The sequence below is a fragment of the Octopus bimaculoides genome, chromosome 25 (genome assembly GCF_046866305.1).
Source record: "Octopus bimaculoides isolate indiv1 chromosome 25, ASM4686630v1, whole genome shotgun sequence".
NCBI classification, from domain to species: Eukaryota; Metazoa; Mollusca; class Cephalopoda; order Octopoda; family Octopodidae; genus Octopus; species Octopus bimaculoides.
This window is the reverse complement of record NC_142952.1, coordinates 24,125,331-24,149,330: the sequence shown is the minus strand read 5'-3', so window position 1 is coordinate 24,149,330 and position 24,000 is coordinate 24,125,331. Positions and strand designations below refer to the sequence as shown.

The 24,000-nt window shown below is 39.4% G+C and overlaps 1 protein-coding gene across 2 annotated transcripts in view; it reads right to left on the bottom strand.

The window, feature by feature from the left end:
- Positions 1 to 24,000, bottom strand: part of LOC106878832 (integrator complex subunit 13) — a 246,781-nt gene that overhangs the window by 75,728 nt on the left and 147,053 nt on the right. For both annotated transcript variants that reach the window (XM_089342253.1, XM_089342254.1), the window contains one exon: positions 13,675 to 13,832. In XM_089342253.1, coding sequence (XP_089198379.1) covers positions 13,675 to 13,832 — 158 coding nt within the window. The remainder of the gene's footprint in view (positions 1 to 13,674; positions 13,833 to 24,000) is intronic.

Sequence of the window (24,000 nt, the reverse complement as noted above, 5' to 3'; positions counted from 1 at the left end):
AATGAAGACATGTAGGTAATTTATTTATTATTGAATATAATAATATAAACTATTTATATGCTTTTAAGTTATGAAACAATTTGTCGTTATATTTGAATTTTCTTATTGTTAAATAAAATTTCATCTAACTGTTTCTCTGTCATTTATGACTTTATATATATATATAATAATGTTAATAATGAAGAGGAGAGTGGAGATTTATTCATATCCAAAAACTTGTTTAAAAGTTTTCTATGGCATATACATCTGACTAACATATATATAAACTGCAATGACTACACATTGTTTTGGATGCAATTATGCATTCATCAAGGGTGATTCAAACAAGCATCCTGCATTGGTATTCAGTTGAAGGTAATAGTGTTACTGCTTATATTCAATGGAATGCTGGTCTTATAATCACCTCTGCTGGTATTACAGTTGAATCATGATTTTAAAATGTTTATTTGGATTTCAATTCATTTTAGCCATTTTGTTTACACGTTGCTGTATGGAGTACATTATTTCATTCAGAGGTATTTTACTTATTATTATTATTATTATTATTATTATTAGTAGTAGTAGTAGTAGTAGTAGAAATATCATCAATTATTATAATCATTATTGTAACTAGCATAGTTACTATAGATGGTGAGTCGTGTTTGTTTAAATTGCTTAAACAACTTTTCTCATGTGTGGACATCTTTGAGCCTGTACCTATCTTGTGTTTATAACAGTAAATTTAGAAGTGAGAATTTGGCACATTTCTACCATACCAAAGTTGCATCTGTCATCACCCATTCTGTAAGGTTTTGCCTTACTAATCATTTCCCAGCCAATCGAATATACTTTGTTACTATCTTTTTGTGCCCAAATTAGTGTACGAAAGCTAGTAGTATTCATTTTGTCGCTATATCTAAACAGATTTAAATTATTGGCAATTCTTTGCTTATATATATATATATATATATATATATATAAATAAGGATAAGATCGATATTTAAATACCGATCTTATCAAGTGGCCAGCATGGGAATAAAAACCATCAAAGGTAATGATTATTTAAAATCATAATTTAGGGTATCTAAGAGATACCACCATGCTGAAAATAGCAGTCAAAGCTTGACTCTAAAACCACAATAAATGTTCATATAGCACCAGGAGAGAAGACGAAGAGACAAAATAAACAAGCAAAAATTACTGGATAATTCCAGATCCTGGATTTCTGGCTCTGCATAAGAAATGCTTTGCCTCAGGTTTTAGAGTCAAGCTTTGACTGCTATTTCCAGCATGGTGGTATCTCTTAGATATCCTAAATTATAATTATATATATTAATAACATCGAAGGGGAATAGAAATATTAGAAATTTCTACTACCAGTGGCCTAGTGTGTAAAGATTTAGTCCAAAGACTATCCCTAATAGTGGTTTTGGTACTTAGCTGTTCTTTCTAGCATGAGGGAATCCTATGATGGATACCTCTTATGTGTTTAAATGTACACTGTATTTATATATATATATATATATATATATATATAACTGGAGAGAGAGAGAATATAAAAGGAATTTTCATCAATTGACGAAATGTAATTGGTATATACTATGAGTGCTCAGTTTGATTTACTACTAGAATTCTGGTTTCAAATGCAACTGAAGAATGCAGTGCTGAAAATGCATACCAAAGGTGACAAGAAGTGGTTTCTCCTTGAGTGGGCAAATAAAGATTAAAATGAACAATGAAATAGCAAAGCATTTGGCATCACTCAAAAACCATTTAATTTACATAGAGAATATAAATACACAGGGTCTTTTACAGCTGTAGCTAGAAAAGCCAAGCATATGAATCATGATATTGAGTAACAATCTCATAAGCTAAGTATACAATCATCAGAGAGAGTGAGAGAGTGAGTGAATGGGTGAGTGAATGAGTGAGTGGGTGAGTGGGTGTGTGGGTATGTATGTGTGTATGTATGTATGTATGCATGTATGTATGTATAAATAAATAAATATTCATTATAGCATTAATTTGGCCAATACTTTGTATGTGGAATTTGGTAGCCTAAAACTGTGCAGAAGCTGATACATACATGTCTCTCTTTTACTTGTTTCAGTCATTTGACTGCGGCCATGCTGGAGCACCACTTTTAGTCGAGCAAATCGACCCCAGGACTTATGTATGTTGGTACAGAAATATGTGTACATATATATGCTCATGTCTCATTTTTGTTATACTGAATCCTAATAAAATTGATAAATACTGGGACTGATCTAATATGATTGACTAATAACTTTTGATGACAGTGCTCCAGCATGGCCAAAATTCTAGGAGACAAATTAGCTGTCCTCTTGCAAACTACCTCGTCGACGAGTGACAGGGACCTTCTCTTTGTGGCTGGAGACTTCAACGGTCATGTCGGACGTCGTGCTGGGGGCTTCCATGGCATACATGGAGGCTATGGCTTCGGTTCCCGCAACGAGGAGGGAACCAGACTGCTGGAGTTCTGTGATGCAACCAATCTTATGGTCTGCAATACCAACTTCAGGAAACCTGCCAGTCACCTAGTCACCTACCGCTCCGGCAGACACTCTAGCCAAATCGACTACATCCTCGCCAGAAATAGGGAAAGAGGGCGGCTTATAAATGCCAAAACCTACCCTGGCGAAGAATGTACCCCACAACATAGATTAGTAGTTAGCGACTTTGGGATCAAGGCAAAATGGGTGCCCAGAATTAGACAGGCTTGGAGAAGAAGGGTGTGGAAGCTTAAAGACCCTGCAAACGGACAGAGACTTAGAGACAAGTTACTTGAAGCATTTAACGAAATAGAAGGGGATATAGCATCATACAACGTGGAAGACAATTGGAGATTTCTGAGGGACAACCTGTTGAAAGCCACCGACCAGATTTGTGGGTGGTGTAAGGTCCCCTCCCAACCCAGAGTAACGTGGTGGTGGAACAAGGAGGTAGACAGGGCTATTAGACAAAAGAAACAGGCTTGGAAGGACTGGAAGAACGGTGGTAGCAGGGAATTGTACCAATGTGCCAGAAGGGAGGCTAGGCGACAGGTTTATTTAGCCAGAGGGGAAGCAGATAAGGAAAGATTTGCCAATGTTCTGCGCCGTGAGGACCAAAGACTCGAGGTATTTCGTGTTGCAAGACAGTGTAGGAGAGAGAATAGTGATGTTGTAGGAGAGAAATGTGTTCGCATGGATGATGGTACGCTTGCATTAAATGAGGATGCAAAGAAAGAGGTCTGGAGATGCCACTACGATAGATTGCTTAATAAAGAGAATGAATGGGAGAAAGAGAGCCTGCCTTATGTCGACCCAATAGAGGGACCAGCTATCCGAGTTGATAGCACCAGGGTAGATAAAGCAATTAAGAGTATGAAGACCGGGAAAGCCCCCGGCCCATCAGGAATCACTGCAGAGATGCTCAAAATATCTGGCAGTGTTGGCTATAGCCTAGTCACCCGTATTACGAACCAGGTGATACACGAAGGAGTCATACCCTATGACTGGTGTAGCAGCATCATAGTCAACTGCTACAAAGGTAAAGGGGACGCTTTAGATACAAATAATTACAGAGGCATCAAGCTGTTAGATCAGGTTATGAAAGTTACAGAGAGGGTCATAGCCCAACTAATTAGGGAGCGAATCAATTTAGATGAGATGCAGTTTGGGTTCGTGCCAGGTAAAAGCACTACTGATGCCTTATTTCTAGTGAGACAGTTGCAGGAGAAATACCTAGCTAAGGATAAACCTCTGTACCTGGCTTTCGTTGACATGGAGAAAGCCTTTGACAGGGTCCCCCGATCCCTTATCTGGTGGTCAATGAGGAAACTTGGGATAGAAGAATGGTTAGTGAGAGCTGTGCGAGCCATGTACAGAGATGCTGCCAGTAAGGTGAGGGTTGGAAATGAGTACAGCAATGAATTCCGGGTAGAGGTAGGGGTCCACCAAGGTTCCGTCCTCAGCCCCCTATTATTTACCATAGTCCTCCAGGCAATCACAGAGGAGTTCAAGACAGGCTGCCCCTGGGAGCTCCTCTATGCTGATGACCTTGCCCTAATTGCGGAGTCACTATCAGAACTAGAGGAGAAGTTTCAGGTGTGGAAGCAAGGTCTAGAATTGAAGGGCCTTAGAGTCAACCTAGCTAAAACCAAAATCCTAATAAGTAGGAAGGTAGATAAAACACAAACCCCTTCAGGTAGATGGCCCTGCTCAGTATGTAGAAAAGGAGTAGGTAGTAACTCTATAAGATGTACCCGGTGCAAGCTATGGACACATAAGAGGTGCAGCAACATCAAAGGCAGGTTAACTAGCAAGTTAGTTTTTGTTTGTGGCAGATGTTCAGGTGCAATAAAGACTGCAAACAAACAGGAAACAACTTCTATCTCATTCCAGGGTGAAAAACTAGAGGTAGTCGATAGCTTCCGCTATCTGGGCGACCAAGTTAGTAGTGGGGGTGGGTGCGCTGAAAGTGTAGCTGCTAGAATAAGAATAGCCTGGGCAAAGTTTAGAGAGCTCTTACCCCTGCTGGCGACAAAGGGACTCTCACTCAGAGTAAAAGGCAGACTGTATGACGCATGCGTACGAACAACCATGCTACATGGCAGTGAAACATGGGCTGTAACTGCTGAGGACATACGTAAGCTCGCAAGGAATGAAGCCAGTATGCTCCGTTGGATGTGTAATGTCAATGTGAATACCCGTCAGAGTGTAAGTATCTTGAGAGAAAAGCTGAACATTAGAAGCATCAGTTGTGGCATGCAAGAGAGACGATTGCGCTGGTATGGACATGTGGTGAGAATGGAGGAGGATAGCTGCGTGAAAAAGTGCCACACCCTAACAGTTGAGGGAACCCGTGGAAGAGGTAGGCCCAGGAAGACCTGGGCTGAGGTGGTGAGGCAAGACCTTCGTACATTGGGCCTCACCGAGGCGATGACTACGGACCGAGACCTTTGGAAATGGGCTGTGCGTGAGAAGACCCGGCAAGCCAAGTAAGATCGCTGCCAGTGCTCCTGGACTGGTTCTTGTGCGGGTGGCACATGAGATGCACCATTTTGAGCGTGGCCGTTGCCAGTACCGCCTGACTGGCTCCTGTAGGATTTTCGAGCGAGATCGTTGCCAGTGCCCCTGGACTGGCTTGTGCGGGTGGCACATAAAAGACACCATTTCGAGCGTGGCCGTTTTCGTGCGGGTGACACGTAAAAGCACCCACTACACTCTCTGAGTGGTTGGCGTTAGGAAGGGCATCCAGCTGTAGAAACTCTGCCAAATCAGACTGGAGCCTGGTGTTGCCATCCGGTTTCACCAGTCCTCAGTCAAATCGTCCAACCCATGCTAGCATGGAAAGCGGACGTTAAACGATGATGATATATATACACACACGCATACATACACTTTTACACACATTTATACATATCATCATCATCATCATCATCGTTTAACATCCGCCTTCCATACATACAAACATTGTTTCCAGCTGGCTATACGACACAATATCTGTGTCCTTATATATATATATATATATATATATATATAAGGACACAGATATTGTGTCGTATAGCCAGCTGGAAACAATGTTTCCTGGGGCTAAACAACAGTAGCAATTGCCCCTTCCAGGAGAGCCACATTAATTTGGCAAACAGTCTTTACTTCCATATATAAATATATATTTATATATATATATATATATATATATATATATATATATATATATATATATATATATACAACGTGAATAAAATGTCTTCTAAATTATGCAAAAATGAAAATATCACTGATATACCAAAATTCCATGAAAATATCTTGAAATACTAAAGAGGAAATTTATTCAATAAAATCACCATTGGCTTCAACCTCGGCGTCCAGATGCCTTACGAATCTGCTGCAACTCTTCTGGACAGTCTCCTTATTTACGTTGCTGAATGCTGCCATAATCGTTACCTTCAGGTCATCTTTGATGTCACAAAGAGTTTTGTTGGTCTCTCACTCAACTGTGCCCCACGCACAACCAACGGGGTTGCAGTCTGGGGAGTTAAGTGACCAGATGTTACAGGTGGTGTGGTCGCAGAAATTGTCTGACAGCCATGACTGGGTTCTCCTGCTTCTGTGGAATGGTGCAGAGTCCTGTTGCCAGAGATAGGGTCTTCCAGCAGCCACCCTCTTGACCCAGGGCAGCAATGCCCCCTCCAGGCAGTTGATGTAGGCCTCCGTGTTGAGTCTGAGGAAAGATGAATGGAGGCATAACATCGCTATCAGTAGTGATCATTCCAAACACCATAATATTGATGGGATGTTTGATTTTTGTCACTCTCGGTACATGTTTTGGGGACACAGCAAGCGAACAATTGTTCTGTGTGTTCACCAACTGATCCTAGCAGAAATTTTTTTCATCTGAGAAAAACCGAAGTATGTTCTGTTGGAGGGGATGCTTGAGTTTGTTCAAAAGCTTCATAGCGTGGTCTTTCCTCTAGTCCTTGATGGCTTGGGATAAAAACTGGCCCTTTCTCATCTTGTATGAGGAATACCGAATGTCGTTGTGGACTACCTGCTTGATAAGAAACACAGACACTCCCATATCCATGGCGGTGGACCTGACTGACTTGGAGGGATTGTTGTCAATCATGGCCTGGATCTCACCAACAAATTCAGGAGACCTTTTCTTATCAGAACGATCAGAGTGAGTTTTCCAAGCTGCATTACCTTTGTAATCACCATCAGACCCATCCAGCTCTTTCTGACTCCCCTGAACTGACTTTAGATTGAGAGCTAAACACTCTGAAATGTTTGTATTGGAGGTTCCAGCATGAATGCCAAGCAGTACATGTTGTTTCCAAATTTCATGGAGAGTGAATTGTGTCATGGTGCTTACTTACCATCTTACTCACAGATGGTGCCCAACTGACCCTACTATACTGTGTAGTTGACAAAATCAAAAACAAACAATATGCACATGTGAAATTAAAAATATATAATGGCGACAATTTACCCATCGTACCCTGTATATATATATATATATATACACACACATAAATTCACATACTTCAGATGCAGGAGTGGCCGTGTGGTAAGTAGCTTGCTTACCAACCACATGGTTCTGAGTTCAGTCCCACTGTGTGGCGCCTTGGGCAAGTGTCTTCTACTATAGCCTCAGGCTGACCGAAGCCTTGTGAGTGGATTTGGTAGACAGAAACTGAAAGAAGCTCATTGTGTATATATATATATATGTATGTGTGTTTGTGTGTCTGTGTTTGTCCCCCACCATCTCTTGACAACCAGCGTTGGTGTGTTTATGTCCCCGTAACTTAGCGGTTCGGCAAAAAGAGACCTATAGAATAAGTACTAGGCTTACAAAGAATAAGTCCTGGGTTGATTTGTTCGACGAAAGGTGGTGCTCCAGCATGGCTACAGTCAAATGACTGAAACAAGTAAAAGGAAAAGAAAAAGAAAGGAAATACCCATACATACACCTATACACAATTCTGTACACATGCATATATACACATGCATACAGACATATATACATACATGCACATTGACACACATACATATACATTATATGTGTGCCGGTGTGTGTATGTATAAACACACACATGTATATATATATACACACATGCGTAAGCACACAAATACAAACACATATATAGCCTTAAAGTCAAACACGTGTGGCACAGACTGTTTAGCATATGCACACACAAACATCAAAGTACACACAATAACACAGACAAAAATGCACAAACACACACAACACAGGCACACATAGATGCACACACACACACACACACACACACACACACACACACACACACAGAGAAAGAGGCACCAAGAGGAAGGAAGCCTATTAGAGGTGATATTCAGAGAAAACTTTTCAAAGTCTTACCTTGTCTGAATATAACCTTAATTGAGAGAAGTAAAGTTGTATTATGTCTGCAACAGTGGAAGATGATGATGATGATGATGATGATGTTAGTGATTGTGATGATGATGAGGATGATAATGATGTTGGTGATGGTGATATTGATGATGATGATGATGATGTTGGTGATTGTGATGATGATGATGATGATGGTGGTGATGATGATGATGGGGATGATGATGAAATTGATGACGCTGATGATTATGATGTTGATGATGATGCTGGTGATGGTGGTGGTTGTGATGACAATGAGAATAATGATCATGAAGGTGGTGGTGGTGGTGGTGGTGGTAGCAATGAATAATGATGACAAACATTTTGGTGATGACAATGTCTATATTATGGTAATGATGATTGGCACAATGATGATGATGATGATGACGACGATTATGATGATTGTCATCAACATATCTTTTATCTCTCCTTCCCTTGTTTCAGTCATTAGACTACGGCCAGGCTGGAGCAACGCCTTCAGCACTATTTGGCATATTAATTGACCCCGGTACTTATTTCCTTTTATTTTTTTTAAGTCTGTCAGTTCTTAATTCTATCAGTCTGTTTTGCTGAACCACTAAGTTACAGAAACATAAACAAACCAACACCTGTTGTCAAGCAACAGTGGAGGACAACACAAGCACACACACGCACACACACATATATGACAGGCTTCTTTCAGTTTCCGTTTACCAAATCCACTCACAAGGCTTTGTTTGGCCCAAGGCTATTGTAGTAGACACTTGCCCAAGGTGCCATGCATGCAGTGGGATTGAACCCAGAACCATATAGTTGGGAAGCAAGCTTCTTACCACACAGCCATGCCATCACCTATCACTCTCATCATCATCATCATCATCATCACTGCCATAATCATTATCACCACTGTCATTGTCATCACGCCACCACCACCACCACCACCACCACCACCGCCGCCACCACCACCACCACTATTACTATCACTACCACAGCCAGCATGACAATGATAATGATAACTACCATCATCATCATCATCACAGCCTCCGTCACCACCCTCCACCCCAGCCCATCACTGCCACCCCACCCTCTACTCCTTTCAACTGTTTTGCATAGACACGACAATACATGTCAATCTATTTTCTGCACATATCTCGGAGGTTAGAACTACTTTTTTTTCCTTATTCTTCCTTCTTCCCTTTGCCCCCACCTCCACTCCCAACCTACCCCCCTCATCATCTCCCCACCCCCACCCCACCCATATTAATTTTAAATGAAGCAAAGATTTAATTACAAAATTAATCAGGAAGATTTATTTTCCTATAGTTTCCAAGTCTTTATGTATTTCCTTCCGCAATATATATATATATTTTTTTCTTTTTTAATTATTTTTCAAATTTTTTTTTAAAATTAATTATATTTATAATCTTATCTTTAGCCAGAACAAAATTATAAAATATCTTCAAAATGCTTATGGGGGTTGTTTTGGTGGTGGTGGTGGTGGTGGTGGTGGTGGTGGTGGTGGTGGTGGTGGTGGAGGTGGTGGATGCAGTGGTAGTGGTGGTGGTGGTGATGGTTGTAGGGCTGGTGATGGTGATAATGGTTTTGGATGTGGTGACGGTGGTAGTGGTGCTGGTAGTGCTGGTAGTGGTTGTGGTGGTGGTAGTGGTGGTTGTATTAGTAGTGGTGGTTGTATTGGTAGTGGTGCTGGTAGTAGTGAATGCAGTGGCAGTGGTGGTGATGGTTGTAGTGCTGGTGATGGTGATAATGGTTTTGGATGTGGTGACGGTGGTAGTGGTGGTGGTGATGTTGACAGTGGTTGTGGTGTTGGTAGTGGTGGTGGTGATGTTGACAGTGGTTGTGGTGTTGGTAGTGGTGATGGCAGTGGAAGTTGTTGAGAGGGTGCTGGTGACGGCAATTGTGGCACTGGTGGTGGCGATGAAGGCTGTGGCTGTTGTAGTGGTGGTGCTAGTGGTATTGATGGTGGTGGTGTGATGATAGTGAAGGTGATAGTGGTGATGTTCATGATGGCTGTGGTAGGGGTTGTAGTGGTTGTTATGGGGAAGGGGGTCATGGTGGTGGTGGTGGTAGTAGTAGTAGTAGTCACTGTGATATTTAGTTTGTTGTAGTTGGGGTAAAGATGGTCATTGTTGGTGTTGTTGTTGCTGCTGCTACTGCTGTAGTAACTGCAGTTTTTTGTGGTGGTGGTGGTTACTGCTGCAATGTTTGTTGTTGTTGTTGTTGATTTTGTTAATCTCAAATTAAAACATTAATCGTAGATTAGTTCCGTCTCTTCAACATTATCGATGATGTCTTTCTTCCCTTTCTTTCTTTTCTATGCTACAAGACATTCTCTATGCCGTAGCTCGACCTGCTAGCAATAGCAGCTAAATGTCCTTCGAATCGTACATATCACAACCATCTCAGAAACAAAAAGAAACATACAATAATGTGAATCACCAAACATAAATACATACATACACACACACACACACACATACACACACACACACACAAGGGGTGCGGAAAAGTTCCTGGCTTTGAGTAAAAGAAAATACAGGAGGATCAGTTAATCATGATTTTATTCAACATATTCCCCTTCCAGATTCACACACTTATTGCAGTGGTCCTTCAGTTTTCCTAATCCCTGTAAAAGAACTCAGAAGGCTGGGCCTCTAACAAGGCCTTTTGCAATACTCTTAAAGCCAGGAACTTTTCCGCACTCCATCCCCCCCTATATATATATATATATATATATATATATATATAGTTTTAGAATAAAGAACCAAAGTTCATGAACTCATCGATGAAAATCCACAGTCACATATAGAAAAATTAATAAGTAAATGCACGATAAATAAGTATAATATAATACAAAGTAAAAATCATAAGATAAAGATAATAAAACGACTAGAGGTGTTTCATAAAAACAAGGGTACAAAATGTACCAGCATTGCTAGAAATAGGAGTCAAAATGACTCAAACAGCTACACAAAGCACTAATCTCATGAGTTCATAAAAAACAAGGGGGCAAGCAACAAACACCTTCCTATGGTGAGATAAACCCACAGAATGAAGTAAACGGATATATCCAGGTTACGTGATTTCAAATGCTGATAATTTTCTTCTTGGTTTTCATCAGTGGATATTACTGGTACTCCGGGTTAAAAAGGGTAGCTTGCTTCATGTAACTCATGAGAAAAAAAACTGCTCAAAAGCTTATGCTTATTCAAAACAGTTGAAGTGTATAAAATAAAATAATATATCAAATATATTATAATATAGGTTTTTTTCTCATGAGTTACAGAAGGCAAGCTACCCTTTTTAACCTGGAGTACTGGTAATATCCACTGATGAGAACAAAGATGAAAATTATCAGAGTTTGAAATCATGTGATCTGGATATATCTGTTTACTTCATTCTGTGAATTTATCTCACCATAGGAAGGTGTTTTTTGCTTGCTCCCTTGCTTTTCGTGAACTCATGAGGTTAGTGCTTTGTGTACCTATTTGAGTCATTTTGACTCCTATTTCTAGCAATGCTGGTACATCTTGTTTATCAGCAGGTCAAGCTACCTCACAGAGAATGCCTTGTGGTATAGGTGCAAGAGTGGCTATAGGTGCAAGAGTGACTGTGTGGTAAGGAGCTTGCTTACCAACCACATGGTTCCAGGTTCAGTCCCACTGTGTGGCACCTTGGGCAAGTGTCTTCTACTATAGCCTCGAATCAACCAAAGCCTTGTGAGTGGATTTGGTGGATGGAAACTGAAAGAAGCCCATCATATATATATATATCTATATATATATATATACATACATACATACATATATATATATATATATATATATATATATATATATATATATATATATATATATTTGTGTGTGTGTCTGTGTTTGTCTCCCTACCATCGCTTTACAACCAATGTTGGTGCATTTATGCCCCTGTAACCTAGCTGTTCAGCAAAAGAGGTCAATAGAATAAGTACTAAGCTTAAAGAGAATAAGTCCTTGGGTCGATTTGTTCGACTAAAGGTGGTGCTCCAGCATGGTGGCAGTCAAATGACTCAAACAAATAAAAGAATATATATATATATATATATATAAAACTGATACTTCATTGGATATGATGATGAGGGTTCCACTTGATCTGACACGATGATGAGGGTTCCACTTGATCAGCTAGTGAAATTAACATGCAAGCAGCTGAGCACTCCACAGACACGTGTCCCCTTAATGTAGTTCTCAGGGAGATTCAACATGACACAGAATGTGACATGTCTGGCCCTTTGAATTACCACAGGTGCTACTCATTTTTGCCAGCTGAGTGGGTTGGAGCAATGTGAAGTAAAGTGTCTTGTTTAAGGATATAACACACAGCCAGGAATCAAAATCAAGATCTTAACAATGATGAGCTGAATGTCCTAACAATTAAGCCACATACCTTCACATCGGTAAAGTGAATGGTTACACAAAGGTAAAAGTGACCTTCTTGTGCCATGCTAGGCGCATGAGTATTAGTTTCCCAGTTTCCATGGCATATATATTCACCACACAGATGGGATGCTGGCCTGTCAACAGATTACTCATTTTTGTCAGCTGAGTGGACTGGAGCAACGTGAAATGAAGTGTTTTGCTCAAGAGACATAATGTGTCCCCCTGTCCAGGAAACAAAATCACAATCTTACAATCATGGGTCCAACACCCTAACCACTAAGTCACGTGTCCCCACAACGGTCGCACACACACACACACAAATTTACGAGCTAGATTTACCAGCACCACCTGACTTTTGGCTGCCTTTAGTAAAAGTCCACTCTGTTGCAACAGTTTAGACCTAAAGCCACTGATGTAAGAATATCATCCTCCCATCACCAACAGACCCAGGGTCCCTATGAAGGGTCATAGGCATTGCATTCCAGAAAAAGAAAATACAGAAATACATACATATAAACACAAGCATACATATTTATACACTCACATACACATTTACACACACACACACACATAACAGGCCAGATATTATTGAATGGGACAGACAAGATAAAGTATTACAGGATGAGAACGCTAAGCAGTGTTCTCAATGCAATGTTATTACCAGTTCAAATATACGTGTGGCATGTTCGGACTTGTAAATATGCCATTCACTGTGTTTTGTCATGGAGAAAATTTCTTGCTGTAGACAAATGGTGTAAATACACACAAATCAGCATGCAGTGCCACCTATCCAGACTGCGAGATGCAAGCATTCCAGAATAGTTATCTCCTCTTCAGCCACAGAATCCGCACAGTATGCATACATACATAAATACAGCAATTCATATATACATGCATATATATATATATATATAGAGAGAGAGAGAGAGAGACAGACAGACAGATACATGCACAAACACACACATATATATTATATATATATATATATATATATATATATATATACAAACATACAACAAATATACACCTAGTCATATGAATATACACATGCATGAATATGCATATATATATATATATGTGTGTGTGTGTGTGTGTGTGTGTGTGTGTATGTATGTATATACATACATGTACACATGCATACAGAATGAGGAAGAGGAGAAAAAGAAGAGAGGAGGAGGAAGAAGGGAAAGGAAGAAAAGGAAAAAGAAGAAAAGGAGGTAAAACATTTACTTTGTATGTTTGTTTTTGACTTGTTTTTGTTTCTGAAATATTTCATTTTATTTTTATATTTTCTTGATTGAAAAATAAACAAGAATTATAAACAGTGAAATTATTTTTATATTTATATTCATAATTTGTATATTACCTTTTTGGTCCTTTCCCTCTGGAACCAGTCACAGACGTAGGGAAAGGGTCGTTCCTGCTCTCCATTCCAAGAATATTAAATATCACCTTGCGGCATTCCATCACATCATCTTCATCAATCTTTTCTTTCATTATAAGCGTTGGCAGCGGTTCAATTTGCTGATGGTGGTAAAGGTAGTGGCGGTGGTGGTGGAGGTGTCAGTCAGAGGATGGAAGGGAGCAAGTTTCAAAAGAAAGAAAATAGAACAGTCGTGATTGATAATGGTAATATATGGCAAAACTGTATGTTATACAACATTGTGTAATAATAATACAATAATAGGAGGATAACGTAATTTAATGCATTTATCTTCGTTTATCACAGATGTTATGTTCTGCAAAAACTCTGTGTTAAATGAATCAGTGATAAATGAGTAACGGGACACATAGGAAAAATAGGCTTTGTTCTGTGACCCCAAACTTTGTCGAGCATCGGGATTGGGTGTTGGGAGGGTATTTTTGCTACTGAAGTAGAATCTTTGACAGATCGTTGCTCCGTGTTATCACAGAACGATTTGTGATAAGCATAACACATAACAATTGAGCATATTATGCTCAATGATGAAGGAATCGGAGATGAACAGAGATAGATATATAATACTGTGTAACACCATTTTTTTTTCTTTTGTCTTTGGTCAGTATTATTTCCCATTTGCTTCTATCTAGAAATCAAAGGAAATGACTACTATCCCCTTCAAACTTTGCCTTTGTAACCTGGACATCAATTGAGTTGCAGAAGCAGAAATATCATTATAGCAAATATTCTGCTCAATGCCACAGGTTTGCTTGTCAGTTGTTTGACCATAACCACTTGAGGTTGTCCCTTAATGGTTGACAATATGTGCATCTCTGATCAGGAGTAGGAGTACTTGGGTGGGGGGCATCAGAGCCATGTGTTGAGAGGGATTCTTTGGGGTTTGGATAAATGTAACACAAAAGTAATATTTGAAAGAAATATATTAACCATTTTTCATACTTTCAAAGAGTAAACAAATAGGAAATATCAGTTGCTACCCAAGGCCAAAACTCATGAGACACAGTGTAATACAATATAAAGTAATATTTTTCTACTATAGGCACAAGGCTTTAAATTTGTGGGGAGGGGGACCTCAGTACTCATCTAGTACTTATTTCATCAACCCCAGAAGGATGAAAGGCAAAGTCAACCTCAGTAGAATTTGAACTCAGAACGGAAAGGTGCAAGGGTTGCTGTATAGTAAGAAGTTTGCTTCCCAGCCACAAGGTTCTGGGTTCAGTCCCATTCCACAGCACATTGGGCAAGTGTCTTCTACCTTTGGGCTGCCCAAAGCCTTGTAATTTAATTTGGTAGATGGAAACTGAAAGAAGCTTGTTGTGTGTGTGTGTATGTGTCCCACCAATACTTTGACAAAAAGTACTAGGATCAATTCGTTTGACTAAAATTCTTCAAAGCGCTGCTCCAGCATGACTGCCGTTTAATGACTGAAACAAATGATAAAAGATTAATGAAATGCAGCTAAGCATTTTGTCTGGCATGCTGAAGATTCACAGAGCACTGTAACTGATCCTTATACATTCATAGACACACACACACACACACACATACATACATACAAACACACATATCTATATATATCTAGAGAATAAGTGTAGATTTCAAGAGAACCTAGACACATCAACATGGAGGACATCAGAAAGAGCTATGTGCAATAACAGTGATCACAGTGAAGTAAAACAACCATGAAGGTATTAGGGGTTGGTAGGATACTGTAGGTATGTAAGAGAGACCCCCTTCAGTTATGAATGACCATGGGATTGCACCTAGAAAGTTCCCCTCTGAAGCACAAGTCCTGGCAAGGTTGTTTATGGAAGACAAGCAGTCACCCATGCATACCAGCCTCCCTTCTCTTTGCCACCAATGTTATCCAAGGAAAAGTTAAAAGCTGATACAGCTTGGCACCAGTGATGTCACAACTCATTTCTACAGCTGAGTGGAGCAACATGAAATCAAGTGCCTTGCTCAAGAACACAACACAGGAATCGAATTCACACTAGCTCATGATTGTGAGCCCAATGTTATAACGTTCATTGTGTGTGTGTGTGTGTGTGTGTGTGTGTGTGTGTATGTTTATGTATGTATGTATATATATATATATATATATATATATATATATATAAAATCCAATTTAAACTACATCCAATTTTTAGATGGTTTTAGATGTAGTGTAGGTATAAAAATAAAGCCAAATGGGGTTTTAAATTCACAACAGCTGTTTTGGTAGAACTTTATTGATGTATTCATAGATTACATCATAGCATACAATCCACCATTTTCAGGTATAATTTTAAGCAGGTATAAACAGGTGAGATAACACCTTGATCAAGACGAATCTAAACAATATTGTTGAATAAGTATATATATACAATATTTTATATATCCAGGCCTATTCCCCATTTTTTTAGGAAGGGGTTGCCACAAGACACACACCAGGTATTCCATTCATTTCCCAGCTCAGAGGTGAGCCCCAGTCTATGGCAACCTCCAATATCAGTAGCATAGCCTGACAGCATATGCTGGTTTACCCCCACCACCCCACAGGTGATTCCATACCCCTTTGAGCAACATCGAATTCACTCATCTATCCACAAACACTCTCAAAACTTTCCTTTCATAAACTCTCTTGCCTCTCTCACTCCAATACCTCTAACCATCAAAGCTTTCCTCACTCCATCCATCCACACAAACCGAGGTCCATCTCTGGTTCTGCTGCCTACCACTTCTACCTACATTACCCTCCTTACCACCCGCTCCTCATCCATCCTCTGCATGTGACCAAACCACCTCAACATTCATCTATATATATAAATATTATGGCTGGATGCCTTTCATTGGCAATTCTTACCCATTCCCAAGGCAGGTAATATTTCCCCATGCACAGTAGTGCTGAGGCAGAATATTGGAAATAGATGACATTCATTTAAAACAATCATGTTATGTCAAGACAATGAGACACAAACATACACACATTTACATTTGTATACATATATACACACACATATATATATATATATATATACATGTGTGTGTGCGTGCGCGCATGCCTGTGTGGTGTATATAGCCCAGGTATAGCTGTGTGGTAAGAAGTTTAATTCCTAACCACAAGGTTTTAGGTTCAGTCCCACTGAGTGGTACCTTGGGCAAGTGTCTTCTACAATAGTCCCAGGCCAACTAAAGCCTTGTGAGTGGATTTGGTAGACAGAATCTGAAGCACGATTATTTTAAATGAATGTCATTTATTTCCAATACTCTGCGTAAACAGAATTTCCATGGGGAAATATTACCTAGCTTGAAAACAGGTAAGGGCTGGCAATGAAGGGCATTCAACCATAATATATATATATATATATATATATATATATATATATATGCATATATATAGGCGCAGGAGTGGCTGTGTGGTAAGTAGCTTGCTTACCAACCACATGGCTCCGGGCTCCGGGTTCAGTCCCACTGCGTGGCACCTTGGGCAAATGTCTTCTACTATAGCCTCGGGCCGACCAAAGCTTTGTGAGTGGATTTGGTAGACAGAAACTGAAAGAAGCTCGTTGTATATATGTATATATATATGTGTGTGTGTGTTTGTGTCTCTGTGTTTGTCCCCCCACCATCGCTTGACAACAAATGCTGGTGTGTTTATGTCACCGTCACTTAGCAGTTTGACAAAAACAGACCGATAGAACAAGTACTAGGCTTACAAAGAATAAGTCCTGGGGTCGAGTTGCTCGACTAAAGGCGGTGCTCCAGCATGGCCTCAGTCAAATGACTGAAACAAGTAAAAGAGTAAAAAGAGTATATATAAAGTGAGAGAGACAGGCAGAGACAGAGAGAAAGCAAGACAGTGAAATGAATGAATGAAAGGATGGATGGGTGGGTGGGTGGATGGATGGATAGATAGATAGATAGATAGATAGATAGATAGATAGATAGATAGATAGATAGATAGATAGATAGATAGATAGATAGATAGATAGATAGATAGATAGATAGATAGATATCTTTTTATTATAGCCACACAGGGCTAAATACAGAAAATGGACAAATTACAAAGTAGAGCTTTTCTTGGGGGGGGGGGGATAATTTCGATCAAAAGGGATCGCGGGAAGAAAAAAAAAAAAAGAAAAAAATAGATAGATAGATAGATAGATAGATAGATAGAAAGAGATCAAAAGAGAGAGAGAGAGAGAGAGAGAGAGAGAGTGAGCAAAAGAGAGAGAGACATACACAGTAAGGAAGGTATTTCTGTTTGCTATCTTTGATTATCTCTTAAGGTTCTGCTGAATTCTTTGCACCACAAATTTTATTCTCGCTTTACATTTCAAAGGACAAAAATTGAATGTGTTTTCCTCAGTGAAAAAAAGTGTTAAGTTAGAAAAAGAATGTTAAAATGTTATTTATCTTTTTTTAATATAAAGGATAAACAGATCTAACATCTTCAAAGAATTATCCAAATCCACTATTAAAAAAGGCAAAGTTTTACATGAGGAATTTCATTCTCACTTCACAGTTAAACAGCCTTAACACTTAACTTCAGAACGAACTTAAGGACTTGAAACAAGAGAAAGAACCAAATGATAAGAGAGAACAGATAAGAGAATGGGAATGATAGAAACTAGAAGGAGGTTTAAGGCAAAAGTAAAAGAAAGCAAGAGCTGACATGAGTGAACACAACACATGCTGGATATATGTGGTATTAAAGAGAACATGAATAGAGATAAAGAGAGAATATGTATGGGTTGACACTGAGACAGATGTGATGAAATAACATGGTAGATGGAAACTGAAAGAAGCCCACCATATATCATATCATCATTTAATGTCCATGGATAGTTTGGCAATGAGTCAAAAAGCTGCATTGTATTCCACTGTCTGCTTCAGCATGGTTTCTATGACTGGATGCTCTTCCTAACACCAACACTTTACAGAGTGTACTGGGTGGTCTTTATGTGGCACCAGCACTATTAAGGTCATCCTGTCAACAAAGCCAGGGCGGGAGGATGCTGTGTCCATGTTAGATGGAGGTTAAGGTATGAGAGAAGACATTAGGGTAGAGCAGGTTCTTGTTGTGTAGGAGGTACATGGCTTCTCACATTTAGGAGAGAGAGAGAGAGAGAAAGAGAGTGAGAATGAATTAGAGTTATCTCGAAAAAGAGAGATAGAGGTGCTGTGGTGTCCAGGTAATACTTCAGGTAGCAGACACAGTAGTGGGTGAAGGGGAGTGAGGATTTGCAAGAGTCTACGAGGAAAGAGATGAGGGAAGGAGGAGAGGGAGAAAGGCAAGATTAGAGAGGAGCCAAGGGAAGGGGTTCCCAAGTTGGGGAGAGTACAGGGGTACTAGCAGTAGGATAGCAATGATACCATTGCTACAAACAAGACTCTCTTTCCAGATAAAAAATTACAACCTTCTGATCTTGGGTTCAGTTCTATTGTGTGACATTTTGGGCAAGTGTCTTCTATTATAGCTCCAGGCTGACCAGAGCCTTGTGGAGTGGATTTGATAGATGGAAACTGAAAAGAAGCCTGTTGAAATACATATGTGTATGTTATTATTCAGCTTTATTTCAAGATTTCCTCCCAATGGAGAAGGAGCCAGTTTCTAACCTAGATCTAAGGTTTCTTCATTGGAATTTCCATAACAACAACAAGGTATTTGTGCAGACATGTGTGTGCATGTGCAATATTTGGAGTCAGTGCATGAGCAGATTTGTATGTCTTGTTTTATGCATGCATTCTCTTGCATATAGTTGCATATCTAGATATTTGTATCTATACTGAAATACTAAACTTCTGAACAGTTTTACAAATTTTTACAGTTCCAGTGATGGCCTGAATCTGTAATCTTCTAATTAGTTTTCCTCCATTCTGAATTTGAGAAGCCCGTGGCACATAAAAAGCACCCATTACATTCTTGGGGTGGTTGGTGTTAGGAAGGGCACCCAGCTGTAGAAACCATACCAAATCAGATTGGAACCTGATGCAGTTCCCCCAGCTTGCCAGTTTCGGTCAAACCCTCTAACACATGCCAGCATGGAAAGCAGACGCTAAATGACAACAATGATGAAGATGATGATGACGATGATGTTGATGACAACAATGATGATGGTGCATAGGCAGTTTGTTACATATTCTATATGTATGATTCTTCCTTGCATTTAATTGAAGTTCTTTTTGAGAGAGTTCAAGCTGGTCGCAATAACAAAGTGACAAGATTTTTGGGGGTTAAGAGAGTTCCAGGTGTTTGTAAATATGTGGTTGAATTGGTTTGTTGGTTGAAGTGTCTGCATCTATTCACCTAAGAATCTCAGATGGAGAATTTTTGGAATGTCTTACAGATCTTTACTGTGCCACTAATAGAATGGATATGGAGAATCTGTGTCAGTTTCTTTTGCTCTTTTTATGTGAGAGAGGGAGGGGAGGCATTGAGTGAGTAAATGTGTGTTTGTGTGTGAATGTATGGTGTGTGTGTATGTATGCATGCATGTATGTACATACGTGTGTGTGCATGTGTGTGTGTTTAAGTGTTTCCTTGTCTAGACTACAATTGACAGTTGTAGATAAGTATCACCACACAAGCAAGGTCACTTGTTTCCAGTTTTCCATGAAGAAAAAAAAACATGTCTGGCCACGTGAGGAAATATCACTTTGTTTGGAAAAAGGTGAGGGTTGGCAACAGGAAAAGAATCCAATTATCGAGAATCTTCCTCAACAAATTCCATGTGACCCATGAAGGCATGAAACAATGGATTTTTAGTAATGATGATGGTGGTGGTGGTGGTTTTGGTTTGCCATTCCTACATATTGTTAACTCTTTCCACTTTCGATACAGAAAAAAATTAGATTCCGCTGCAGGTAATTCTTCTATGGTAAATACATCAACAGGTGGCCGTCTTGTGATAAAACACCTTATATAGATTGAATTGTTAATGTCTGTAGTCAAACCGACATCTTTGTTAGCAACAAAAATGTGTACAATAACAAGAATGAGATTCTCTGCAAGAGCACTTTTTAATTAATCAAAAGTTACTTAAAAATCATTTGTCCAACTAAACTCCGTATTCTTCATTCAAATTTGCAGATGGTTCTGTCTTTGAGTATTTCAGCAAGTAATGGCTTTAAACATTAATCAATTTTCCAAATTGGTAGATTACTATGGGGTAGATAAACATTAAATATGTTTTGAATTAAACATTAATCTGGAGAAATATTTTTATGAAATAGAAACATCATCATCATCATCATCATCGCCATCGCCACTACTATCATTATCATCATCATCACCATCTATCATCATCACCGCCACCACAATCATAATCATCATCATCATCATTGCCACACCAATATCATCATCATTGTCATCACCACCACCATTATCATCATCACTATCACAATCATCATCATTGCCACACCACTACTCTCATAATCATCATCATCACCACCACTACAACTACCATCATCATAATCATCATCATTGTCATCACTTTTCCATGCTTTCATGGGTCGAATGAAATTTGTGAAAGCAAATATTCTATAGCTAGATGCTCTTCCTATCACCAACCCTCACCTGTTTTTAAGCAGACAGGTGATGGTGGTGATGATGATGATGATGATTAGAAAATTACTATTTTAAAATCTCACAACGAGAGATATTCAGCAACAGTACTTTGGAGTAAAGATTCTTTGCCAACATAACATGGCAGTCCTGTTTTAGGACGAATATTGCTGTAATTTAGCCCAAGGAGACATTGTCTCCAGCTGGCTATATGACATGATCTGTGTTCTTATATCTTTAAACAAGGGAATCTAGCATCCCCACTCAGCTCAAAACAATATCTGTGTATCGCAATTTCCGAGTGTTAGATTCCCTTGTTTGAAAATATAAGGACACGAATCATGACGTATAGCCAGCTGGAGACTATGTCTCCTGGGGCTAAATTACAGCAACATACATCCTAAACCAGACTGCCATGTTATGTTGGCAAACAATCTTTGCTCCAGATGATGATGATGTTTCTATTTCATAAAATATATTTCTCCAGATACTTCTGCATATTTATTACTAGCTTAAAAGCGAGCTCCTGTGGAGGGCTCTTCATTGGGCCTTGAGCCTAATAATGACACTTCATGCATTGAGTACATATTAAATCTTATTAAACTTGAACAATATTTTTCAAGCAATGAACAATTTTCATCAAAACAATGATATAATTTGTTGACTTGGAACTTATTGCAAAGCTGCATGATAAACAACATTTTTTGTCTTCCCATTCAGGGGTCAGTCCATTTTTTTTCTGTCTGACCTCTTTGTTTCCCTTTCTCTCTCTTTCTGTTGATTGTTTTCAACCATCACCATCACCACTACCACCACCATTGCCACCACAACTTCCACACACACACACACACCATTCAGATTTCTGATGCCACCACCCTCAATGCCTTTGACTTCGCCGCCTTCCCTTCCGCCACCATCACCAATGTCTTTCACATCATTTACTATTAGCATTGTCCCTGACTGCTTCAGCTACCATCTCTAGTGAAAGAGGGGGTTGACGTGTGACACACTGACACAGAAATTAGCTATCGCATTTATTATATTAGATGCATTAAAGACAGCAAAAAACAAAACAAAAACGATCAAATTCAGTAGTTGGTTCAGTATGTTGGCCACAGGAATTTCTGTCCAACAAAGTTGTACATCATCTTCATCTATATCTCACATACCCACTCTTTCGCTCTCTCTTATTACACTACTACTTTTAATAAAACATCAACACTACTACTTTTAATCAAACATCATGAACTCTCCCTAAATTTCTTTGTCTCTCTTTTTCTCCATCTCTTTCTGTTTCTGTCAGCACCACTGCCTCCACCGTCTCTATGCCTACTATTACTCTCACCCCAGCATGAGGAATAGTAGGATATCATAAAAGTGATCCTTCTAATCATTTAGTAGGCTTGTGGGGCATAGGTAGAGATAATTGTAGCTATGCTATTCTGCAAGACTAGCCTGAGCTTAAGCACTCTATCACACACCCTGACTACTTCTATGACCTTATCCACCCATTTCTCTGCAAGGAGTATGCCCACACCCCCTACTCCATCACAGTTACCTTCCCAGAAAATCTTATACCTATGTGCCTTGTCTGTCAGGACCCTCGCGGAAGCTCCTCTCCACCTTACCTCATGTATGCAGCATACATCATGTCTCCATTCAAGCATCTCTACAATCTCACTAGACCTACCTTTCAATGTACCAGTATTGACAGTGCCAACTCTAAAAACTGGGAAAGGAATGTGGGAGGAAGTATGGGAAGGGAAGATGTTATCAGCACCTGAAAAGAAGGTTTCCATGTCCGTTTGATAGACATACTACACCTGTTCTCACTTTTGACCTGTCATCATTCAAACATGTTAAAATTGTTGTCCCTACTGGGGGTAGAAGTAAGTATTAGTGGTGTTGTAAGTATAAACGTTATGAACATTGTAAATTCAAGCATTACTGGTGTTGCATATGTGTGTGTGCATGCGAGTGTGCGCGTGCATGTGTGTGTGTGTGGGTATAGATATTATTAGGAATGTTAAGGCAGCCAGTTAGCAGAAATGTTAACATATCAGGCAAAATGCCTAATGGCATTTTGTCTGTCTATGCACTCTGAGTTCAAATTCCGCCAAGGTCAACTTAGCCTTTCTTCTTTCAGGATTGGTAAACTAAATACCAGCTGAGTACTGAGGTTGATGTAATTGACTTACCCCCCTACTCCAAACTTGCTGGCCTTGTGCCAAAATTGTTAACCAAATATAATCATGAATTGTGCATAAAAAATTGATAAAATATTTTGTGCATTATTGAAGTATAACCAATTTATTGCACATAAATTTTAACAACAAAATCTTATGTGAATCGCGAAGGACCAAGGGACCCCTTGTTGAGAACTTCTGAGTCAGAATATATTTGAGAGGATGCTGAGATTCTATCCATGCTGATAGAATCTTCCTTGTGGCCTTGGCTTTTACACTACAGCTCCCAACCAGTCCCCCAACTCTGGTTCCTTTGATGGAGCCAGACTGCAGTTGAAGATCTTCCTGACAATCTTCATTGGTTTCCCAATTACAGGCAGGATATGGTTTTCTCCGATCACAAAGCAGAACATTTCGTTGACTTTGATCTTTGCTCAAAACCATGCAGGTTTGAAACCATAAATGAGCAGACAGGATATAAGTGAAATAAATGGTTCTGCGTGAGATATTGTAAAA